The sequence below is a fragment of the Parasteatoda tepidariorum genome, chromosome 3, assembly GCF_982258835.1.
Source record: "Parasteatoda tepidariorum strain Cologne lab strain chromosome 3, Ptep-v5.0, whole genome shotgun sequence".
In the NCBI taxonomy this organism is placed as follows: Eukaryota; Metazoa; Arthropoda; class Arachnida; order Araneae; family Theridiidae; genus Parasteatoda; species Parasteatoda tepidariorum.
The window spans coordinates 60,044,797-60,067,535 of record NC_141757.1 but is presented as its reverse complement, the minus strand read 5'-3'; the positions used below and the strand labels follow the sequence as shown (position 1 = coordinate 60,067,535).

General features: G+C 28.6%; 1 protein-coding gene across 3 annotated transcripts in view; it reads right to left on the bottom strand.

Moving 5' to 3' along the window:
- LOC122270011 (papilin) overlaps positions 1 to 22,739 on the bottom strand; it is a 169,026-nt gene that overhangs the window by 1,547 nt on the left and 144,740 nt on the right. For all 3 annotated transcript variants that reach the window (XM_087159396.1, XM_043045710.3, XM_043045711.3), the window contains exons 17-35: positions 22,445 to 22,622; positions 21,071 to 21,916; positions 20,140 to 20,864; positions 19,048 to 19,227; positions 17,193 to 17,369; positions 14,681 to 14,857; positions 13,193 to 13,528; positions 12,318 to 12,524; positions 11,423 to 11,590; positions 10,240 to 10,434; positions 9,015 to 9,203; positions 8,408 to 8,467; positions 7,482 to 7,652; positions 6,121 to 6,281; positions 4,729 to 4,819; positions 4,364 to 4,516; positions 4,241 to 4,282; positions 1,719 to 2,003; positions 161 to 436 (exon numbers count right to left, since the gene is read on the bottom strand). In XM_087159396.1, the coding sequence (XP_087015522.1) occupies positions 161 to 436; positions 1,719 to 2,003; positions 4,241 to 4,282; positions 4,364 to 4,516; positions 4,729 to 4,819; positions 6,121 to 6,281; positions 7,482 to 7,652; positions 8,408 to 8,467; positions 9,015 to 9,203; positions 10,240 to 10,434; positions 11,423 to 11,590; positions 12,318 to 12,524; positions 13,193 to 13,528; positions 14,681 to 14,857; positions 17,193 to 17,369; positions 19,048 to 19,227; positions 20,140 to 20,864; positions 21,071 to 21,916; positions 22,445 to 22,622 (4,617 nt within the window). The remainder of the gene's footprint in view (positions 1 to 160; positions 437 to 1,718; positions 2,004 to 4,240; positions 4,283 to 4,363; positions 4,517 to 4,728; positions 4,820 to 6,120; positions 6,282 to 7,481; positions 7,653 to 8,407; positions 8,468 to 9,014; positions 9,204 to 10,239; positions 10,435 to 11,422; positions 11,591 to 12,317; positions 12,525 to 13,192; positions 13,529 to 14,680; positions 14,858 to 17,192; positions 17,370 to 19,047; positions 19,228 to 20,139; positions 20,865 to 21,070; positions 21,917 to 22,444; positions 22,623 to 22,739) is intronic.

Here is a 22,739-nt window from a genome sequence, read left to right as displayed (position 1 = left end):
ATTTTTAATTCAAAATTAACAGTACAAGTCTATTATCACAATTAAAAATAAAATTCCAACAAAATTTAAATAATTGTAAGTCATGGATAAAATATAGTTTCATTAGATTTAATTAGATTAAATTTTGACATTAGCAATGAAAGGAATTAATCAAATTTACCATGAATTTGTATGTCATATGATGCAGATGCTTTTCCATGTTGATTTTGAGCCTCACAAATGTAAGTTCCACTGTCATTGTATTGAGCAGATGAGATATATAATGTATGATTGTCAAAGATGTGCCTGTGTTCGCTTGATTCCAGTTCAGGGCTGTTTGATCCCATATGCCATGAAACTATCATCGGCTGTGTACCTTTTACAATGCAATCAAGTTGTAAGGAGGAATTAACTTGATAATTTGTTGTCACCAGAGAAATGTTTACTTGAGTATCCACTAAAAGAAAATTGAATCAATAACTCATCAGCATTATTACTCATTTAGTTTTGTTTTCAGCATATGTAACAGGAAATTAGCTTTAAAACAATTATAAAGAAATTGACAATATATCCTTTATGTTTAACTAAATATTTACAAAGATTGATTTAATATGAAACCCTACAATTCAAACCATGATAAAAAGGAAGGCAGGAACAGATTTGAGTAAAACAAAGTTGCATATAATTAAATATTAAATTCATATGCACATATATGGCATAAAAACATGAGGTTTAAAAACAGCTAAAAGCATTTATTACATTTGCCACTCTTTTTTTTTTATATAAAATTGGCCAATAAATTGATCTAAAATATCTAGCTATAATGAAAGTTTAATAATCCATGATAATTCCAAGCCTCATTTCTTGAAAAATATCATGATGTTGATGTTAAACAGTTTAAGTTTGTAGTTTTTGTATAAATCACAATTCTGTGAACCAAACTATAAAGCAGGGTTGGGATAGCCTGATTGGTAGGGCACTGGGCTCCCGTCAAAGAGTTCCTGGGTTTGATCCTTGCCGGCCGAAGACTCCCAGTGTAGTAAATGGTGCACACTAAATCTGTCGAGTCGCAAAGTCCTCCATGTTCCCATAACAAATCAATACCTCTGGAGGTACTGATCCAAGAGTTTCTTTGACTTCTGGATTGGTTCAAAAAATACAAGGTTATGAAGTTGGAAATTAGTAGTCATAAACCCGAAATTGGGTCGGCTGTTCAACGACGGATATATAAAAATATATATATATAAAGCGATTGTTTTTATGCTAATTGTATTTCAAACAAATTATTGAAATGCTGGTTCAGTTTGTATAATCAAATTTAAAATAGTTATCGCATATTTCAAGATCCAGGAAATAGTCCCTTGCACCTTTTGAGCTGAAAAAAACATAATTTAAAAGAAATCCTTTTTCTCAGCATTCAGTAATATCTATAAGCTTAACAGATAGGGATACAATATAGGTGATAAGGGATCATAAATGTCCCCAGTATACCATAAGTTAAAAAATATTATTATAAAAAAATATGTTCCATATAAATTTAATTATATGAAATAGAAAAATAAATTTTCTATTTCATAGAAAACTACCAAAAATCAGCACCACCTCTATGATGATGGTGTTCACTTTATCAGTGATAGTTTCGTTTAAATACAAATTGAAAAATGCACAAAGACCCCTTAAATATATCAACGTAATAAATATGCCGAATGTATTGAATATGAAGCCAATCAAGAACTTACCATAGACAATGAGGTTAAAGAACTTAGTGACTGATTTTCCGATACCATTTTCGGCCGTACATGAGTACATTCCACCGTGAGAATCTTTCACAGCCATTATATGCAGAGAGCCATCCACTGATATTTTGAAATCCCCGTCATCTGTGCTCAAAGGTTCATTTCTGTGATGCCAAGTGACTTTTGGTGCCGGATAACCTTTCACTATGCATCTTAATAGTGCAGGAGTTCCCTTCTTCACAGCCACGTCTTTTCTTGCTGATAAAATTTGAGGAGGTGCTTCAGTATCTACAATGTACAAAATCTAATTAATACAACAAGAGCAAATAGCGTCATTTACAGTTAGTGTAACGCATGTGGAAAATATACGAAATCCAACCAAATATTTATCTATTATATGTAATAAAAAAACAAATATTATAACTTAAGTTTAAAATAATAAAAAATCAGTTTATTTGCAAAAGGTAAATGCATTATAATCACACTACATAAATAAATGATTTTTGAATATTTAAATACTAATTTTTATCTCCTAATGCATATTCCATCCTATTTTTACAAGGATTTAAAATATACAATATAAGAGCAGTTTAAATATATGTTTAGGTTAACACACTTTACATATGTGTTGATGAAAAAATATTTTAATGTGAATTACACATTTGAAACAGCTCCCAATTATTTAAAAATTGGATTTGCTTTAATTTTTTTCAGAGTTTAATTTCCGAAAACAGCTACAATTTTGAGCTCAGGTCTGATATAGAAATAATTTAATGATGTGAAAAAAGTTATAGAAATAATGTTCATAACAAAATATACTGAGCTCACTAAATAATATTTATTAAAACAAAACTTCTTGTTGAATTTTCCTTAAATTTTCTCATAGACTTAATATTCCCATAAATGTATCCAATATATATATATATATATATATATATATATATATATATATATATATATATATATATATATATATATATATATATATATATTGTTACAAGCAAAAGGCAACATGGTTGACAGATATTCTATATAAAACCATACTTTTTGTTTTGAACTTGTTTCATAAATGCTCGATGAATCAGTTTTCTGTAATTTATTCTTAATGTTTTAAGTTTTTTACTGGGCAACATAAACACAAACCCATGTAACAATATATTTATGTGATAAATATTATCGAATAAAAAATGGTCATGCTTTAAATAGAAAATGTTCATCAAATAGCACTGGATAACATAAGTTTGGTTTAAAAAATTTGATAAGGATTCATAAGTAATAATTTCATGTAATAGTTTGTTGTGTTAACACAATAGATGAGTTTGATGGCACAGAGCAATTGGAGCATATTAATTGGAGCATATTGGAGCAATTGGAGCATATTGGAGCAATTTAAATAATGATTCTAATGCAGATTTTTACAACAACTAAATTAATAATTTTCAAGTGCCATCATAATTCTTCATTAAATAATATAATCCTTTTACCTGTAATTCAAATAATTTTGCTGGGAAATGAAATTATAACACAGGCCTGCCAACTACTACACTTTTTGCAAAATATTTTATATAGTGGTAGACATTTAAAAACCAAAGCTTTCAAAATTTTTGGTAATTTTGCCAACCTTTTTAAAAAACCTTACCATGAAAAAACTGGAACAAAGTGGCATTGCATATGAACTTTTAAATCATTTATGTGTAGTGGTATGGAAAATAAGTTCAAATGAATAAAAAATAATACATTAAAACATATACTTAGGTACCACTAGAATAAATTTTTACAAAAAATGTAGAAAGTTGGCAGCCCTGATAACAGAAAAGGTTAAATCTTAAAACAAATTATAGTATTCGATTCAAGATTTTCAGAAACATTTTTATTAAATCTGGTTTGATTCTTCTGCGCCAATCAGTTTACGAATTTCTATATTTCTTATTAAAATGAGTTTTCATTTTAAAACAAAAGTTATAATAAAAATACAGTTGATATAGCATTAGAAACTATTTTAATTACATATAAAAAGTTATTACACACGAAATTGTGCATTTACAAAAAAATATTTAAAAAAAGTCGAGAAGCATCTTCACTGTCATCTACAAGATTTAAACTATTTGAACGATTTAAACTCTTCAAGTAGGTGGAAGGTTTCAACTGCTTTGATGCAAGAATCAATGGTTCCATGTTATGCAACTCACTCATAAATATAAAAGATTCTAGAAACCTTTTTGATAGTTCTCTAATGTGCAAGTAAGATATTCATAAATTTTATGTGGAATTTAGATTTTCAAAAATTCATATCAATTTTAAATTAAAACAGTCAAATACAAGATAGTTCAGGCAAGTTTTGCTTGAAAAAATAAATACATCTTTCAAGTATTTTTAAGTATTAGTTTTAAATATTTAGTACTGAATAAAAATAAAATTGAACATAATAATTCTATATTATTTGCTTTAAATGGCACATAATTTTAGAACAATTATAATGATATTGAAGCATATTATAATAATAAAACATAACTTTATTACATTACCTGTATCTTCAATGGAGTTTTCCTCATAACTTTCCAATGTATCTAAAAGAATTTTAAAAGATAAATTAATACCAATATTCTGTCGGAGATTTATCCAAATAACAAATTACAGATTTTTGTTACCTGGTAGTAAAGGTAAAACGCAGATTCTTGCACAAGAGACGTGACAGCATTTCAATCCTCCTGGACAGTCTGCGTCCGACTGACATCTATCATGACATGTCCCATTCAAAAGGTGCTCAGATGGTGAAGCAGGACATTGACCACGCTTAGATTCTAAAAATTAAGTTCATATTTAACTAATAGTGTTGTTTAGCAGTGTTCTAAAATTGTTTAAGTTAGAGTGATCAAACTTTTAAACATGCAAGCATTAAAAATCGTCTCGACATTTCCTCATTTGGCTAGAATAAAAATTTAATTTTTTTAAATTAATTTTTTATTAAAATTTATTTTTTATTAATTAATTAATAAAATTAATTTTCACTTACTTAAACGACATAATGGATGTGACTGATATTCTCCATCTGCTGATTTATGTTTTTCAATAACACATTGAGAACCTTCAGGACAATTGTGTTCCTGCAAATTAAAACATTTTTGAGAAATACATACTTCCATTTTTAACAAACTTAAAACGAAGAGAGAAATTCAATTAGTAATTTTTGTTTAAACATACCTTATAACAAGGACAATTGTTTTTAACTACTGTTAAACAATAAAAGTGTATTTAATAAAAACTGCCTGATGTACAATGTTATATACATTGCCAACATAATGCCGTTCGTCACAATAGTGTGGAGACTCAGCTGTCACAAACCTTTTAGCTGACTATTAGGTGTTATGGGAGTGTTTTATTTTAGAAGATTAAAAAACGAACAAAATTAATTTTTTTTATCAAATATGTCAAACGTGGTTACTCTTTGACGCAATTGTCTTTTCAAATCCAAGAACTTAGCATTTACTTAAAGGAGGTTGAAATCTCCTGTTTGAAAAATGCTGGTCAATGATATGTGATGAAGATTTTTATTTTTCTGGAAACTTTGACACAAACACAAGTGCCATTACGTACCATCCATCTAGTTTAATGTGAACATCAGTTGCCCTGTTCCTTAATGACCAGATGGGCTTAAATGTTAATTTAAATAGTCTTAATGTCAAAACTACAAGACCAACAAAAAGCTTAAAGTCAAGGCATATACCATCTTGAGGTGAAATGAGAAGGTAGGAGAATAGCTCCTTGGCCCAATGTAAAAACCAAAGCAACCAAACTGATAAAAAGTTTATTGGTGATCAAAATGGGTTACAGGTGGCATAGAGCAAAACTCATTACCTATAGCAACAATTCTCATACTTACATCATTACCGTGTTAAGAGTCATAAGAGAAGTTAGTTTATGTCCTGACTTTTAGGTGGATGAGAAACTTTTAAGCTAGGAAACTATATGGAAATGAAAACTATGTAGAACATAGTTGTAAAATAAAACCTCGTGGAAATTTAAAAAAATATTTTTGACAATTAAATACAAAAAAATTATTAAGAAATGCCAAAATATCGTATTACCTTCCTATACAACTGAGAAGAGGAGAGGGTGAAGACATGGAACCGACCTTCTCCCCAGATGGCATATTCTAGTGTTGTGATCGCGAATAGGTGCAGCATGACTTTGGCAACAAGGTTTTTTCAAAAGCAGATGCAAAGGCTACTTCCACCATACACATAAAATACTTTAATTTCTATGTAAATTATGTTAAAATTATTTATGTATGTATCCATTAGCTAGTAATAAATTGATTTTGTAACTTTCATCTTCTCCTTTAGGGTTCAACTGAAGTTGACTAAATTTAACTATGTACTTACATTATCACACAGACTATACATACCTCACAAGGATTTGTACACAAACATGATATACAGCCCCTGATGTCTACTACTTCTTCAATACCATGTGGACACTGAAGTTGAACGCAGTTGGAGGCTGGACAATTTCTGTTTATCTCTACAGGAACAGTTTCTGCAGCAGCATCTCTAACCACACCAGGTCCTGTAAGAATAGATCTTTTATTTTTAATTTGAAACAAAACAGCACTATAAAATGAGGAATATCAGATATAAATTACATAGAATCACTAAGATATTGTGTACACAATATGTTTTTACCATTTTATGCAACTTATTTATTCTCAAGTTGCAATTTTTGCATAATATTTTGTATATTAATATTACTTAACATAAAAAAGTGGCAAAATTTTTTTAAAAAAATATTACAAAAAAAAAAATTTTTCATTCGTAAAAATTTGAAAGGCTATGCAAAAGTGTTGAAAAACCCATCAAAATTTAAAATACTGTTAGACTCCAAGAAAAAAGTTCTCTTACCATTCAACTTACAAAACAATTTACTAAATACAGATTACCTAAATATATTAATAAAAAGAAATTAAACTTAAAACTTTTCTCCTTGATGTAGCAAAAAATTATAGTTGAGTTATTACCTCAAATAATAGATAAGTACTGCCACTATAAGGAGTACAATGCTTAAAAATAATTTATGTGGAAAAATAAGTAATTTCCAGTATATTAATTACACAAATTATAAATAATGAAAACCAAATTTTTAATAAATTTTGATCAATAGTTCTTGAAAAAGGAATTTTTAGTTTATAATTTTTTTGGATATTTACTGCTCAGAAACTATTTAACCAAATTTGTTTATATTTTAGATTTTGTAAATTAAAATTTCAAACCTTAAAAGAATAAAAATAAGCAAACCTTATAATATAAAACTTTTTTTGATCAATTTTCTAAACTGAATTATAAAAAAGCATTAAAAATAAATTTTTGTATGTCTAGTTATTTTTAGATAAAGAGACTTAATTATGAGTGAAAAGAAAGGAAAATTAACAAACTGCATGTATTTAAAGATTAAAAGAAAAAATTTTGCAAAAAGGCATGTTTATTCAGCAAAAAAAATGTTGTTGCCTCTGATTTTGTAATTTAAAATATTGTCTGCACTGATTAACTGGCATATTTGAGCTCTACAACTTGAACCATTAGGATTACATCATTAAGACATTTTTTTTATGCATGACATTACACATCATAAATATCACGGGATGCCACAATACATATACGTGATGTTACAAGAATTACTAAATTATCATTTCTTGATTAATACATACAATTACGATTTCTTGTGAGTATGAGAGTTATGAATAATTGAACAATGCATGAGAAAGAAACATACCCTCGATGCCAGAACAGAATCTCATACACAAATCTGCTGATTTGAACCTATTTTTGTTTCCACCACATCCTTTATATACAAATGGAAGACACATTTGCTTCATGGGATCATAGTAGAATCGGCTTTGAGAATAACTGCAGTGACCTTCATCAGGCTGCTGTCGGCAAATTTCTATTTAGGAAAAAAAGGACAAAGAATTTTCAAGTATTCTTTTTAATTGGTAATTTCAAATATCCTTTCTTGTTCTACATCATCCATCATGTAAATTTTTAAATTGTGTTAAAACAGCGTTGCAATTTTTTTTTTCTTTTTTTGTATAATTACAGAAAACAATTATTTATGTAAAACTAATTGTTTTACATAGTTTTTAAGAAATGTCAACAAAAAAAATTGCATTAAAAATTTTTAATACTTCTTATTTTTTTACACATCAAAATATACATAAAACTATTTTATAATGTCTTTCGATCTTCAAAAACTAAAAGAAAAAGCTTTCAGAACTATTTTCCTTCAAAAAAAAATTCACATGTCTGAAAAGGATAAACATGAGCAAAAAAAATTTTCTTTTATTTTGTGCATAAATATTAAGAAAAGCAACCTTAAGTTGATACACAAAACAAATGGCTTTTAAAGTATAAAAATAATTTGGAACCGAAAAACTGCACGCCAAAAAAATCTTTGCATTATTTTTTTATATTTTTTTATATTATTTATATATTTTATATATTTATTTTAATCATCATAAGCTATCAAGACAAATAAATTATTTTATAAAACTTCACAAAAAAATACAGGACTGTTTTCAAAAATTTCAGAAAATTATCAATTCAAATTTGTTTTTGTAAAATATTCTGTTTTATATCAAACTTTGATAACTAATAGAACAATTATTAAATCAAAAAAAAAGTGAAGCTATCTACATTTACCTTCATTCGTTATAAATGATGCAGCTGCTGTGACTGGTTCATTGCTGATCGTGTGTTTTGCTAAAAAGGAAAATTCAGAATTTGATTATTTGATAGTGTGTAAAGATGAAATTTTGTCTTAATTTCTAGCAAACTAAAATACTAAAACTTCAACTTTAATCCTGTACTTTACAACAATTCTCAATTGTTTACTGATCACTACAAGCAGAATGCATCATTTTTTCTTCAAATAGAACTAAATCAAAATAATCAACTTAAGTACTCTGATCTCATCTAGAGCTCTGTGTTAGATAACAAAAAATTCAATTGTTTCCTGATTACTACTTGCCGAATTTTCCCTAATATCCAGTCAAATTTTGGACCATTTTTCAATGTTACAAAAAACACAAAACTAAAAATAGCAAAATAAAATTTAAAAAGTAGAAATAATTTTTTTTCAATTAAGCTTAAAAGAAACTGATCTAAAATAAAAATAAAAAGTAGAGCACATCAATTCTGTAGTAAATTGATATCCCTTAAATTGGGAAACAAATTAAATTATTTACTTCCTTTCAGGCTATTCGAAAATCATAGCCTACAAAAAAAAAATTACAATTATGCAACCTACCTTTTCGTATGGCTGAAGCACTATTAGTGTGACATTTTGATTCACATTCTTGTAATGTACTAAATCTGTTGTTATTTCCTAAACATCCACCATAAATGAATGTTCGACAAGACATATCGAATGAATCATAGTACCACACTAAGAAATATCCTAAGCAAGGACCAGGATCTTTACTTTGTGTGCAGGGATCTAAAAACAAAACAATAAAATACAACAAAATGGTTAATAATAATTACAATAATGATCTTTAAATAATTATTACTGTCATATAATTAACAGAATATTTTCAGAGAGTTCTGTTGCAATATTACAATTACAGAACAAATTGTGAAACTATAGGATAACCCATGCAGCATTAAAAAGTGACAAATTTGCTGTAATTTAAACATAGCTTTATTTCGTACAGCTAAAAAGTTAAGAACTAAAAACTGAAAAAAAGATAAAGTAGGTGCTAATTGATGCAAAAAGAAGGTATTTACAAAGCAGTAAAAATGAATTGCTGGAACTACAATCTTTTTTCAGCAAACATTGCGAATTGTAACTACATTACAACCCTATAATTCCTTTACAGGAGTTTTAATTATCCCAGATACTCAAATAAGGAGTATTTTCTCATTTAAAATTATAATAAATAAAATTATAAATAAAATAAATTATTAATAAAATTAAATTATAAATAAATAAATAAAAGCAGCTGAAATGTTTATTTTAAAATTCTGTAACTTACAGGATGTTCAACAATGACAGTCCTTGATATACATATTTACAAAATTATCAATTTTCATTTATTAGTAAAAAAATCTACATTATTATTATTCATAGTATTCATAAGCAAATAGTCAACTGAAGAAAAATTGTTACCAAAATCTACTGAATCACTGGTAAAAAGTACCAAAAGCAGTGACTTATTAGAAACTTGAAATTGTTTCTAACAATCGCCTTTCAACCCTTCTCTGTTTCTGCAGGCAATAAAACAGGTGTAATTCCCTAGATTTCCATAGCAATTTTTTGTTTTGAACACGCTTTAATAATTTATGACCCTTAATGTATAAAGATTAACTTTATTTTTGATAAGGATTCTATAAATTTTACGTTAAGTGTAGTAATTAAAGAACCCCATTAGATGCAAAAAGTTGCAACAATACACAATGCAATTATTCAATTTTGCAAAAATTAACTGCAATAACAACATTATTTAAATACAAATTTTTTAACACAAAATTACCTTTAGACTGAAGGTTGTCAAGGATAGGAGCGTTTTTACATTGGACTTCACAAGTTTCCTTGTCATTGAAACGATTTGCATTTCCCTGACATCCACTATAGGAAAACTCTTGACAGGCTTTTACATCTTTATCATAATACCACTGAGAAAATGATCCACTACAGGCACCTCTAATTTTAGGAAGTTTGCAGATATCTGTGAGAACAAAAAACTTTTCATTGTTGTTTCTAAATATTTAAGTAAAAAATATCATTGAAGCTGTGTGTTGTGTTACACTTAATCATCACATTACGTAAATATATGTATACAAATAAAAATTTTATTATTAAAAATGACAACCAAAAAAACTGAAAGATTACAAATTGTTTTAATTACAGTAATCTATTTTTCTGATATATTATTACTAGTATTAAAAATTGAAAAGAAAATCCTTTTTCCAGACAAACTTGTGTGAAAACTCAATTTAAGTTAGTTCTTTTTACTGATAAGAATACTTGATAACTGAATCAAAAAAATAAATTTGTAAGCAGCAATACAGCAGGTATAAAGTCCAAATTTGCTTTATTGTGATACTTTATTTACAATCAACAAATATTATTAAGTAGTTAGTGACTATCACACGAGAATCACGATGGCCAATAAGTGCTTTTATGGTCTAAGAAAATATCTTAAGTCAAGCCTAATAAAATAAAAAAAAGTGCTACTCTATAAATGTCTTATACGATCAGTGCTTACATACGCTTGTGAGATCTCGACAATGACCCGTGGAGATGAAAATATGATAGCTAGATTTAAGAGAAAAATACTGCGAAGCATTTTCGGTGAAATAAGTAAAAGCGGTACCTGGTTTAGAAGATCAAACACGGAACTTTACAAAGCATATAAAGAACCTGATGTCATTAAATTTATCAAAGTTCAAAGGATTAAATGGGCAGGCCACATTATAAGAATGGAGGATAGCAGGACAACCAAAAAAGTTTTCCGTGCCAGGCCAACAGGTACAAGAAACCAAAAATTTTTACTACCTTGAAAAGGACCTACAAATTTTAAAGATAATAAACTGGAGAACCTTGGCTAAGGGAAGAATATCTTGCCATAGGCTTGTTGAGAAGGCCAAGGCCCATCCTGGGCTGTCATGCCAATGAGAAGAAGTTAGTGACTATACAAATAAAAAAACAGATACCTTGAGAAGCAGTACATTTCTGTTCACAATCTTTTTTGGTGTTGAACCTGTTTCCATTGCCTTTACACCCACCGTAGTAGTACTGCTTGCATACACCATCTTTGTCATAAAACCATTGAATCTTTTTTCCATTGCAAGGACCACCATCCGGTTCAAATGAACACACATCTGAGAAGTTAATTTACCTTTCATTAGTATTGTTTGACAGAGTTACCAGTTAACACATAAATATATACATAATTAGTATTTACTTCAAATCCTGGTTTATTAAGTTACCAGATGCGCAAGATAATTTTGAACTCCCATGCATAAAACTGCTTCATTTAATAACAAAAGCTAAATATATTTGATATTTTTCATTACTGTAATAACCCTGTTGAAACTAGCTCACATTAAATCCAAAAGCATTAGTTATTGACACATTATATAACTCAATGCAGAAAGCTATCGATTACATTCTAATTTATTTTTTCATCAGTATCACTATGAAGGAGTATTTAAGGTTTTATAAGCAAAGAGATTATTTAAATATAGTGCAAAAAAAGAACCCCATTAATGATTAGCAAATTTAACTGCTTATTTTATATCAATTATTTTAATTATACATATTAGTTGGATATATTCGCATATAAAATTTACTAAAAGCTAAACATAAATAATATACCAAAAAAATAAGAATACCTTTTTCAGTGTTAATTTTTCAATCTTCACTAACAAACAGAATAAAAAATAATAAATAATAACTTTCAAATAAATTTGGATTTTTTATGTTTATTGAGGATCATGTCACTTGAAGTGCTGACATGACAATGCTAGTCATTTAATATTACGGTATTTGGGACCAGAAAGTACGAATATAGTTGCACACAAAAGAGTGTATTATATTATTGCTTACCTAAGTTAAATTCTTCTGAAAATTTATCGTCTACGGATACATGACACTGCTTTTCACATTCTAAATATGATGCAAAGTTATTTTCATTACCGCCGCAACCACTGTAATAAAATCTTTGACATTTTTTCTCAAAAGAATTGTAATACCACCTCTCTCTGAAATGGTAACAGTTTCCAATGGCTTGAGGTAAACTGCACACACCTGGTTCTAAATACAAACAAAGTCATTCATATTAAATTTTAGAAATTTATCTCTATTTTAACTAATATTATTTTAACTTATTTATATCAGACAAAATAGATGCGAAATTGTTCTTGAAAAAACTGATTATAAGACATTTTATTTTAAAAAATTATAAAAACAATGTAGTTATACATCATAATTTAGTAATTGGTAGACAAATATATACACAGTATTCCATAATGGCCATCCATGTCCACTTAATAAAACTCAGGTAAAAAATGAAGTTAAAAAAAATTAATTCAGGACCTGCAAATGGTATATTTAAGCTAGAAAAAAAATACAATCAAAACCTGACGAATCACCACTGAAGAAGGTGGGGCTAAATCAAAACTTGTTTGATTAGATGGACCAGGAGTTGGAGATGCTTCTAACAATTTCCTTTCAAGCTTCATCAGGCAACCAAATTGGGTTTGATGATTTCAATCCCACCTTCCTCACTTGTGATTTAGCAGAATTTGATATTCTTTTGTTGTTGTCAAAGCAAGTTAGTAATTTGATACTAATAATGAGAAAACATTTGTTTTGGTGCATTTTTGAAAAAAATCCTTAAAATACATATATTAAGGGTAATAATTATCAAACACCTTGTACAGTTAAATAAAACATATATATGAAATAAAAGTTTCAATCACCTGTAACGGTTAATTTCATAAACTTATTGCTGGTGGGACCAAATTTAAAATCAATACGACATCTATATTGTCCTTCATCCTCTCTGCGGATTTTGTGAATAGTCAAGGCAGTCATGTGATTTTTATCTTGAACGCTGTATCTTGGATCAGTTCCCCGGCTTGCTACTGTAACCTTTCCATCACTATTTTCTCTTCGATCCACGCCATGTATGGGATAAGCACTGTCTCCTTTGTACCACAGCAACAATACTGCCTCATCATTTGGCGTAGTGGGTGCCGCTTTACATACCATTGTTACTTGGGAACCAACTGTAGCATTGTAAATAGTAGTAAATTCTATAAATAAGAAAAATTAATTAAAAACATTTTTACAAAAATTATTGATAGTTATTTTATTAAATGCATAGTGACTTTTATGTGCAAAACAGATGATTGATGCTAATGGATAACGAACAAAAAAAACTGTGAACATTCTCTTCTACAAACCAAGTTCAATCACAAGGATTTATCTGGATATTCATAACATATTATATTTTATTAAATTATCAAGGATATTTATTGCATATATTATTAAAAATTTATTTGAAACTAAAGCTAAAAAGCAGTCCCTAAAAAAAGAGTAAATATTCTAGTACTATAAGACACAAAAACTGATTTTCTCACTTTTGCTTTGATTGACTTTAAAATGATTCTTCAGAATATGATAGTGTTTTTATTTCTTTTCTTGCTGGAATATTATTTGTAGAATTCTTATGCATAAATTTGGTTCAAACTAATTTTTCACAAACATACTAAAAACACTTTTTAAAATTAGTTAATAAAAAATTTCTGTAATGTACTAAAGAAACTATATTAATATGAACATTCCACACACAAATATTGTTATAAATTTCTAATACTACAAGATTAGATTTCGTCTGCTTAGTTCATTGATTAAAAAAATATTAAAATAGCTTAAAAATGAAGTGGATAAAAAAACCATAACAAAATCTAAACTTATTTACTTTTAATGAACTATTTCTTAAATTATTGATAAAACATTTATAATGAATTTCTTGAAAATGTGGCATATTTTTGTTATTAAAAGTTAAAATGAAAATTAATTCTTTAAAATATGAACTTATCTTATTGGTGAGAATTATAAATTTTATGTAAACATTTATCTTAAACAATTTTTTAAAATTTGGTGAACAAATTCCTTACTAGAATGTTTTAAATCCAACCAAATTTATATACATTGATTCCACATTTAACGCTACATGATACATAAAATTTTTTGTTTCCATGATGTACATTCATAAATTATGTGAATGAAAAGCAACAAGCAAAACTCTCATTTCATTATTACTGTTACATTCATCTATACTACAGTTACATCATCCTTAAAAACATCACCTTAAAAAAATAAGAGACATACATTTAAAAACCCTTTAAGTTTGTTTTGCTTTGAAGAAAAGTAAATAATTCACACTGTTAAAAAGAACAAACCTTTTGGTTTGGAGATCAGACATCTATGAATACATTCTTTTTCACTTTCAAAATTGTTGCTGTTGCCCTGGCAACCACCAAAAATGAAAGGTTTGCACAAATTCTCTTCTTTATGGAAAAACCATCTCTGGGCTACCTTTTTGCATGGTCCTATATCCTTAGGTTGATCACATGCATCTAAACATATTAATTTTCGTTAATTTTCTTTTTTTATACAGGGTGATTCTAAAAGGATGGGCAAAATTTTAGGAAGTGATAGTACACACCCAAGCAAACAATTTTTATCAAAGAATGCATGGTCGAAAACGAAATGCAAAACCACTAGAGGGCGTCAAAGTTTATGTTCTTATATGAAGCAAAAGCACACAAAGAACGATGAAGTTAAGTTCTGAAAGCAAATTGAATGGCATGTGATTACAATAAGTGTTCAAAACAGTGACTGGCAGCGGCTATGCACGCATTACAACGGCGAAGAAACACACCAGGAATATCACGAACTTTCCCTGCAGCGGCCGAAAGCTTGGCGACAAGTAACGCAGTGCAGTAACTCGCAACAGGAATGGAGCTTTCACGTTTGCATCAAACAACTTCCCAAATGCGCCAGCACCTTTGCGTTTCGTTTTTGACCATGCATTCTTTGATAAAAAATTTTTGCTTGGGTGTGTACTATCACTTCCTAAAATTTTGCTCATCTTTTTAGAATCACTCTGTATATATAAAACAACAATACATATATATGCAAAATTTATTTTATTTTTAGCCATAAGCATTTGGAGCAAAAAATAAGTTAGTTAGAAAAAGTTATTTGTAGCTAACTCATAAGTTAAGAAAAATAAAATGAAAAAGGAGATAAAATTATCAAATTTAAAGAAGAAAAAAACAATTGAAAATAGGCATAAAAATACTCAGTTGAATTGAAATGGAAACTTGGGTGCAAATAAATTACAAGGGAGAAAAAAAAAAACACTATTTTTCAGATACAATCTAAGACAAAGACCTTTTGTTGGGATATGTAAATGAGAAAACTAAAAAAGCTTAAAATAATGGTATCTATCTTCTACAAAAGTAGTTAAGACTTTTACAATCTGTTAAAATTATAATTTTTTCATAGGTGGTTTACTCTAGTGACTGGAAGTAACATATAATAATGGATAAATTCAACAAAGGGACAGCTATCATGTACATAATTACAGTATGTTGTTATTGAGGGATGAATTAATCAAACATAACCAAACTTCATTACTTATTAAATTTTGTGAATTTTGAATCAAAATAAACAATGCATTCTTTTGATTTTCAAAGAGTTACAAAAATTAGTTTTACTTTTTTAGATTTCAGGACCCCTTGCAGGGCTTTAAAAACTATAAGTGCCTGAGAGTGCAGTAGCCCCAGTAGCTCCTTCTTATCCAAACCTGGATACAATTCAAATTTTGTCTTCCTCATTCCATTTATGAAAATATATATTTTTATTTATGGACATTTAAGGTATTTAACTAGTTTCCTCAACTTTTTTTTATAAATATTAATATAATTTTTTTAAAACTAGTTTATTTGTTTCATCATGTGTAAAAACTTATAAAACTAGCAAAAAACATATCATTTTTTTTTATAAATGGCCATTTTTTGGGTAAAAATAAGACATTTTTTGCATATACGCTAAACACAGTGAAAAAAAATCCTATAATTAAAACAAAAAATATTTTGGGGATTTTATTTAGAAGAATATGTTTTGAACTATTATCTTAAAAACAAGTGCATATAATACTGAGTTAGGGATCAATGTATAGTTAAAAAAGCAAATTTTTAAAAATATTTGCTCTTTTCGCAAAAAAACATGAAAAAAAAATTACATTCAGAATTTTTCTTTTAGTCTGTAGTTCAAAACATGTGTGCTATAATCATAGGCACTTATGAGAAATTGTAGACAATTATTTTAAAAACAACATGACATATCGTGTTTAAAGTGGTGTAAAATGTGAAAAAATCTGATTTTGAGATACACACATTCAAAGACTTAAAATTATTAGTCTATCCACTGTTATCACCTTACACAAAAACTGCTATAGCTGAGTAAATAATTGGAGTACAAACAAAAGTATTTTTAGAAAGCTACGATTACAGGGATTTTATATCTATAATAAACTCAATTTCAAAAATTTTGCCCAAAATCATGCTTTTGCACTACTTAGGACTAGTACCTGGCACTAGTACCTTAAATAAAATGTCTTTAAATATATCACTGGAATTTCATTAATTTAGCAATCGATTTATTGCATAGATATGTTAAACTGCAGTCTGATTCAAGAAATGCTGTAAAATAAGTTTGTCTCATATTTGAAACCAACTAAAGGATTTGAGTCTTTGAGAATTTTAATATATCTCGACAATCAAGGCAAAAAGGAATTAGAAATATAGAATCATTATTAGTAGAATTTATATGCATACAAGAAAATCAGTGTGGTTGGCAAAACATTGAAGTGTTTAAAAGTTATTTTGGAAAACATATACTTACCAAGCACAGGTTGCTTAACACATGTACTCTCACAATTTTCTTTACTCTTGTATCGATTATTATTACCAAGACAGCCACTGTAATTAAAACTCTTACAAGCATCCAAATCTTGGTCATAAAACCAAGATAGATAAGATCCTTTACAGGGTCCGACAACCTTTGGTAGCAAACAGGCCTCTGGAATTAAAGAAATGAATAATGTTTGATTGTTCATCAATTAATCGTTTAATATATCAATAAATTAATGACATTAATTGACCAAAAAATTAAGACATTTTTTAAATAACTCAATAAAATTCATTGATATTTAATTGATGCTTCTTAAAAGTTTATATCAGCAGCTGCTAATACATTATTCTTGTTTATTGATAACAAATATTTTAGAGCAATCATTGTATCATACAAAGTTATGTAAATACAAATTTCACGCAGAGATTCTAAGAAAATGTTATGTGATTTTAAGACTCAATGTGAGCAAAAGAACTTAAAATGTAATTATTTCTTTCAAACAATTATACTTTAACAAAATAATTTTTCATTACATTCTTAACTATTCAATATAACAGTACCAAATCGATACAAGTTGTAAAGCTTATTTATTATAAAATAATACAAGTAAGAATTTACTAATTTTTTTTATATTATGACTAAGACATTTAGTCATAATATTAAAAAAAAATACCTAACTGCTTTGATATTATATTTTGTCTTGCTTAAAAAAATAAAAATCCATAATTAATCATATGAAAAAAATTTAATTAGTAAATAAAAATAAGCGAGAATAAATGTTATTAATGAAAATAACACACTAAGAAATTAAAATAAGAAAGTGACAAAAGCAGTCAACATGGCAACAGATTGGATAAAATAAAAGAATTTTCAAAAGTCTTGCATTTTATACAAAATCCTCTTTTAAGCTTGGATTTTTGTATTTCAAGAATTCATCTCATTCAAAAAGTACAATTTTGAAAATAAATAACAAAAAAACATTAACTGTATACTAAAAATTAATTTTGTTTTTGTCCTTTTTGTTCCTTTTAGTGAAGAGATACAATCATTTTTAAAGTTAAAGATGATAATTTGCAAATAATCATTTGCCAAAAATAAAATTAAAATGTTCAACTACGTACTAAGATCTTACCCCAGCAACAATATATATTTACTCTAAAAAAGTTGAATTAAAATAATTTGTGCCCTTAGAGAACAACCATATAAAGTTCCAGTTTTAATAATTATAACAGTAACTACGATTGGTCATTTGTTTAGGAATTTGAACAAATCAACACTCTCTCTCACCTCAAGACGTTGAATTTAGTTTAATATGGTTCACAAAAGCCAGCATTCAAATAATTAAGAATTTACATAACACTTATATTTATTTAATCGTGGAAAAAATTTAACAACATACGTTTATAACAGTAGTATTTTATTTATTTTTTTAAATGACATTTTTGGCATACAGAGCATAAACAAATTAAAATGTACTTTTAAGAAACCACACATACAGTGGCTATTAAATAGATAATATTTTCTTAATTCATATATTTCATTTGAATAATAAAGATTGTAATATTGAATTGTGGTATTGAAATGCTATAACTACTTTTCAGTTATCAGAGCACAAACATTTGAATGAGAATTAAAATGCACATTTATGAAAAGGTGTATTCTAACTACTGAATAAAAACTCTTTTACTCATGTATTTTATTTGTATAATAAAGACTATATAATCAGAATCATGATCCCCAAACAAAATATTGTATTTGAATTTAAGTTACTTCCAAATGGCAAATTTTCCCATTAACCTTGCAGTTTAACCCTCGTATAACTCACTAAAAAATTTTTGCAACTCACCATCCCCTTCAGGACTAACACATACTTCTTCACATTCTTCTTGTGAGTTAAACTGATTGCCATTTCCATCACAACCGCCATACCAGAAACGGCTGCAGCCACCATATGACACATCAAAATACCACTTGACACTGAAATTATGGCATCCTCCTCTCTCTTTAGGTAAACTACAGACATCAACTGAAAACATGAATCAAAAATTATTCAAAACTTCTTTGATGGCATTGTGCTCTTTTGAAATAAGATGATTTATAAAAAAGATTTGTAAGCTATTTTTCATTACACAATACATATAAGAAGAATACATGACAGATGGTACAATTTTATATCATTTTAGTGTTGCTTTAATTTTTTGAATAACTTATATTTCATTATTCTAATTGATCACAATTTCTAGGTGCTTCTTTATTTGAAGACTTCTAAATTTAGTGAAAATGTAAGCAACATTTTGTTCAACTGCCTTGAATACTATTCTAAATAACAGTATAGTTTTGCTGCAAAGTTTTATTTCTGAAAACTTTTTCATAATGATTAATATTGTATTTATCATAATATATTTATGCAACAGATAAGTTACCATTATATAGTATATTTATACTTAATCTGAGACATTTAACAATATTTTTTTCTTCATTTGAATAAAGTAGCTAATGTTTATAAAATTACTATAATATTACTTCAGCCAAATTAAACAATAATTAGATAATAAAAGCATAAAGTAAAGCATTTCTGCAACAGCCCATCGTTAGCCGGGATGGACATTAAGGATCCCCATTTTTCGACCAACTTCATGATTGTGACAATCTGATCGGCATTGAACACAGGCCGACTATACTTCCCAGACAAGATGTGGGGGCTTCAAGCTGCCACTGGGGAACATTATCTACTTCAAATAATAAAGTTATTTATTTGTAAATTTCAGTTATTTAAATTACTAAATATTTAAAGAGTATTGTATTTCTGTATTTATTCACTTATTACTTTAAATTTTTCTTCGGATATTTTAAAAGTTCTGTTCAGTTTTTCTCATGTAAAAAACAATATCATGAAGTTCAAAATATAATTATATGGTTTCAAATGGGAGAAAAATACCTGTTACTAAATTTTTATGAACTTTCTTATTTCCTTTACATCCACCAAAATTCTGATCTCTTGCTGGAGTTACACCATCTGGACAACACCCATATGGGAATGAAATGCATGGGCAACCTTCATATCCTAAGCCTTTAGCTACAGTTTTTCCATCAGGACAACATCCATAAGGCATGGAAGTACAAGGACATCCTTGGAAATTGGGACCACTTGCTGACATTTGTTTATCTGGGCAGCAACCATAAGGCATAGTCATACAGTGGCATCCATGGTAATTAGGACCATTAGCAGCAGTTTGATTATCAGGACAACAACCATGAAGAAGAGAATAGCATGGACATCCTTCATTATATGGTCCTTTAGCTGCTGTTTTGTGATCAGGACAGCAACCATGAGTCATAGCTTCACAAGGACAATCCTCTACATTTGGCCCTTTAGAAACAGTTTTACCATCTGGGCAACATCCATAAGGAGTCATTTTGCATGGACAACCAGCATAACCATGACCTCTTGCAGCTGTAAAACCATCAGGGCAACAACCAAATCGAAGTTTATGACAATCACAGCCTTTGCCATTAGGTCCCATGGCCGGTGTTAAATTGTCTTCACAACAGCCATACAGCATATCTTTACACTCACAACCTTCCATTGCTGGGCCTTTAGCGTATGTAAATCCATCTTGACAACAGCCATAAGTTGAATGTTGACACAAACAACCTTCCCCCCTGAAATACAAACTTGAATTGATTATTTATTTCAAGTTCAATTATTTTGACAAAAATCTAAACTTCATTGATAAAAAAAATTTTATAATTGTTCTTTGATTTAGGTATTTTATATTGTTTAGAAAGCTACTTATATAAAAAAATGAAAGATTATTACATAAATTAAGTAAAAATTATTACTTAAAAAATTGTGAGAATCAACATACCTTGGACCTCTAGCAATCGTAACACCATCAGGGCAGCAACCAAAAGGATAAGTGTTACAACTGCAACCAGCATGATGAGGCCCAGTAGAAACAGTAATGTTATCGGGGCAGCATCCAAATGTTGTTGAATGACAGCAGCCATGTCCATTCGGACCAGAAGCAAACGTGATGCCATCTGAGCAGCAACCATAAGTTGATGTGGTGCATGAGGACTTAAAAGTGTCTTCAGTTTCCTTACTTCTCAAACTTGTATCATTAGTTAACAATTTCTTACAGCCTACAAAATTACGTCCCTTAGCAGGAGTAATATTATCAGGACAGCATCCATACAAGGTATTTTGGCAATCATATCCAAAATCTCCACTACCTTCAAAGCAACCTAACATATCAGGGCCTTCAGCTGCTGTTAAACCATCAGGACAACATCCATGAAGGGAATGAATGCATAATCTTGAATCAGATTCTTTATGCTTCTCAAGGCATCCTAGCATATCTTTTCCTAACGCACGAGTAAATCCATCAGGGCAGCAGCCAAACTCAGAATAAGTACAATCTTCACCAGATGAAACATCTAATTCACAGCCTTCATAATCAGATCCAGTAGCTGTTGTGTATCCGTCAGGACAACAGCCAAATAAGGAGGATTTGCAATTCTCCTTTGTACTTGGGCATCCTTCTTTGTTTTCACCTAGAGCAGGAGTTCGACCATCTGGACAACAACCCCAAATAGAATTTTCACAGTTTTCATAGCAATCACTTTTGTCATCAGTTTGAGCTTCTGTTATGCCATCAGGACAGCAACCAAAAATGGATTCAGCGCAACCTACAGCTTTGTGGCATCCTTGTCTAAAAAGGAAGATAAAAAGTTATCAACAATATAGTGTGCATAACTAATATATATTTTTAGAATCCTTATATAAAGAGAAGTCAATAAAATATACACAAAATAGCTAATATTTCAGAAAGGAAAAAAAAACATTATCACAATCTCACGAATCATTATTGAGATCAATCATAGTAAAAGAATGTTTTAAAGGTTTAAAAAGTTTGATTGTCATATGACACTGAAAAACATTTTTGATTATCACCTTTCAGTTTCATCAAACAATCAACCTGTAGTTTTTAATTAGACCTAAATAATTGGTTTCAATATAGACATGTCAGAGAAAAAATATAACATTTGCTTTATCTATTATGTACTTTTTGGAAGCAAGAATTTGAAAATACTCATTACAAATGGTGATTATTAACACCAATATTAGTTATGTTCGATATAACAAATATTATCGCACAATATTTTATTATGATTAACTATCTCAAAAATTTTAAATATGTCTATGCATTTTCTATTAATCATGATTAAAAACATTTTACCCAAATGGTCCCGTTGCATGAGTAATTCCATCCATGCAGCATCCAAATTCTGTTTCATTACATTTTTGCTTAGGAGAAACAAAAGGACAACCTTCATAATTTGGCCCAGCAATAGTTACACCATCTTCACAGCAACCATGCTTAGATTTGTGACAACCACCAACTATCATCACTTCATCTAAAAAACAATGTCAGGGAAATATAATTTTTGCAAAAACAAATTAATTTGTATAATAAATGTTACACTTTTACATCACTCTCTAATTATTATTCAAATCTTCTAACAACGAAATTT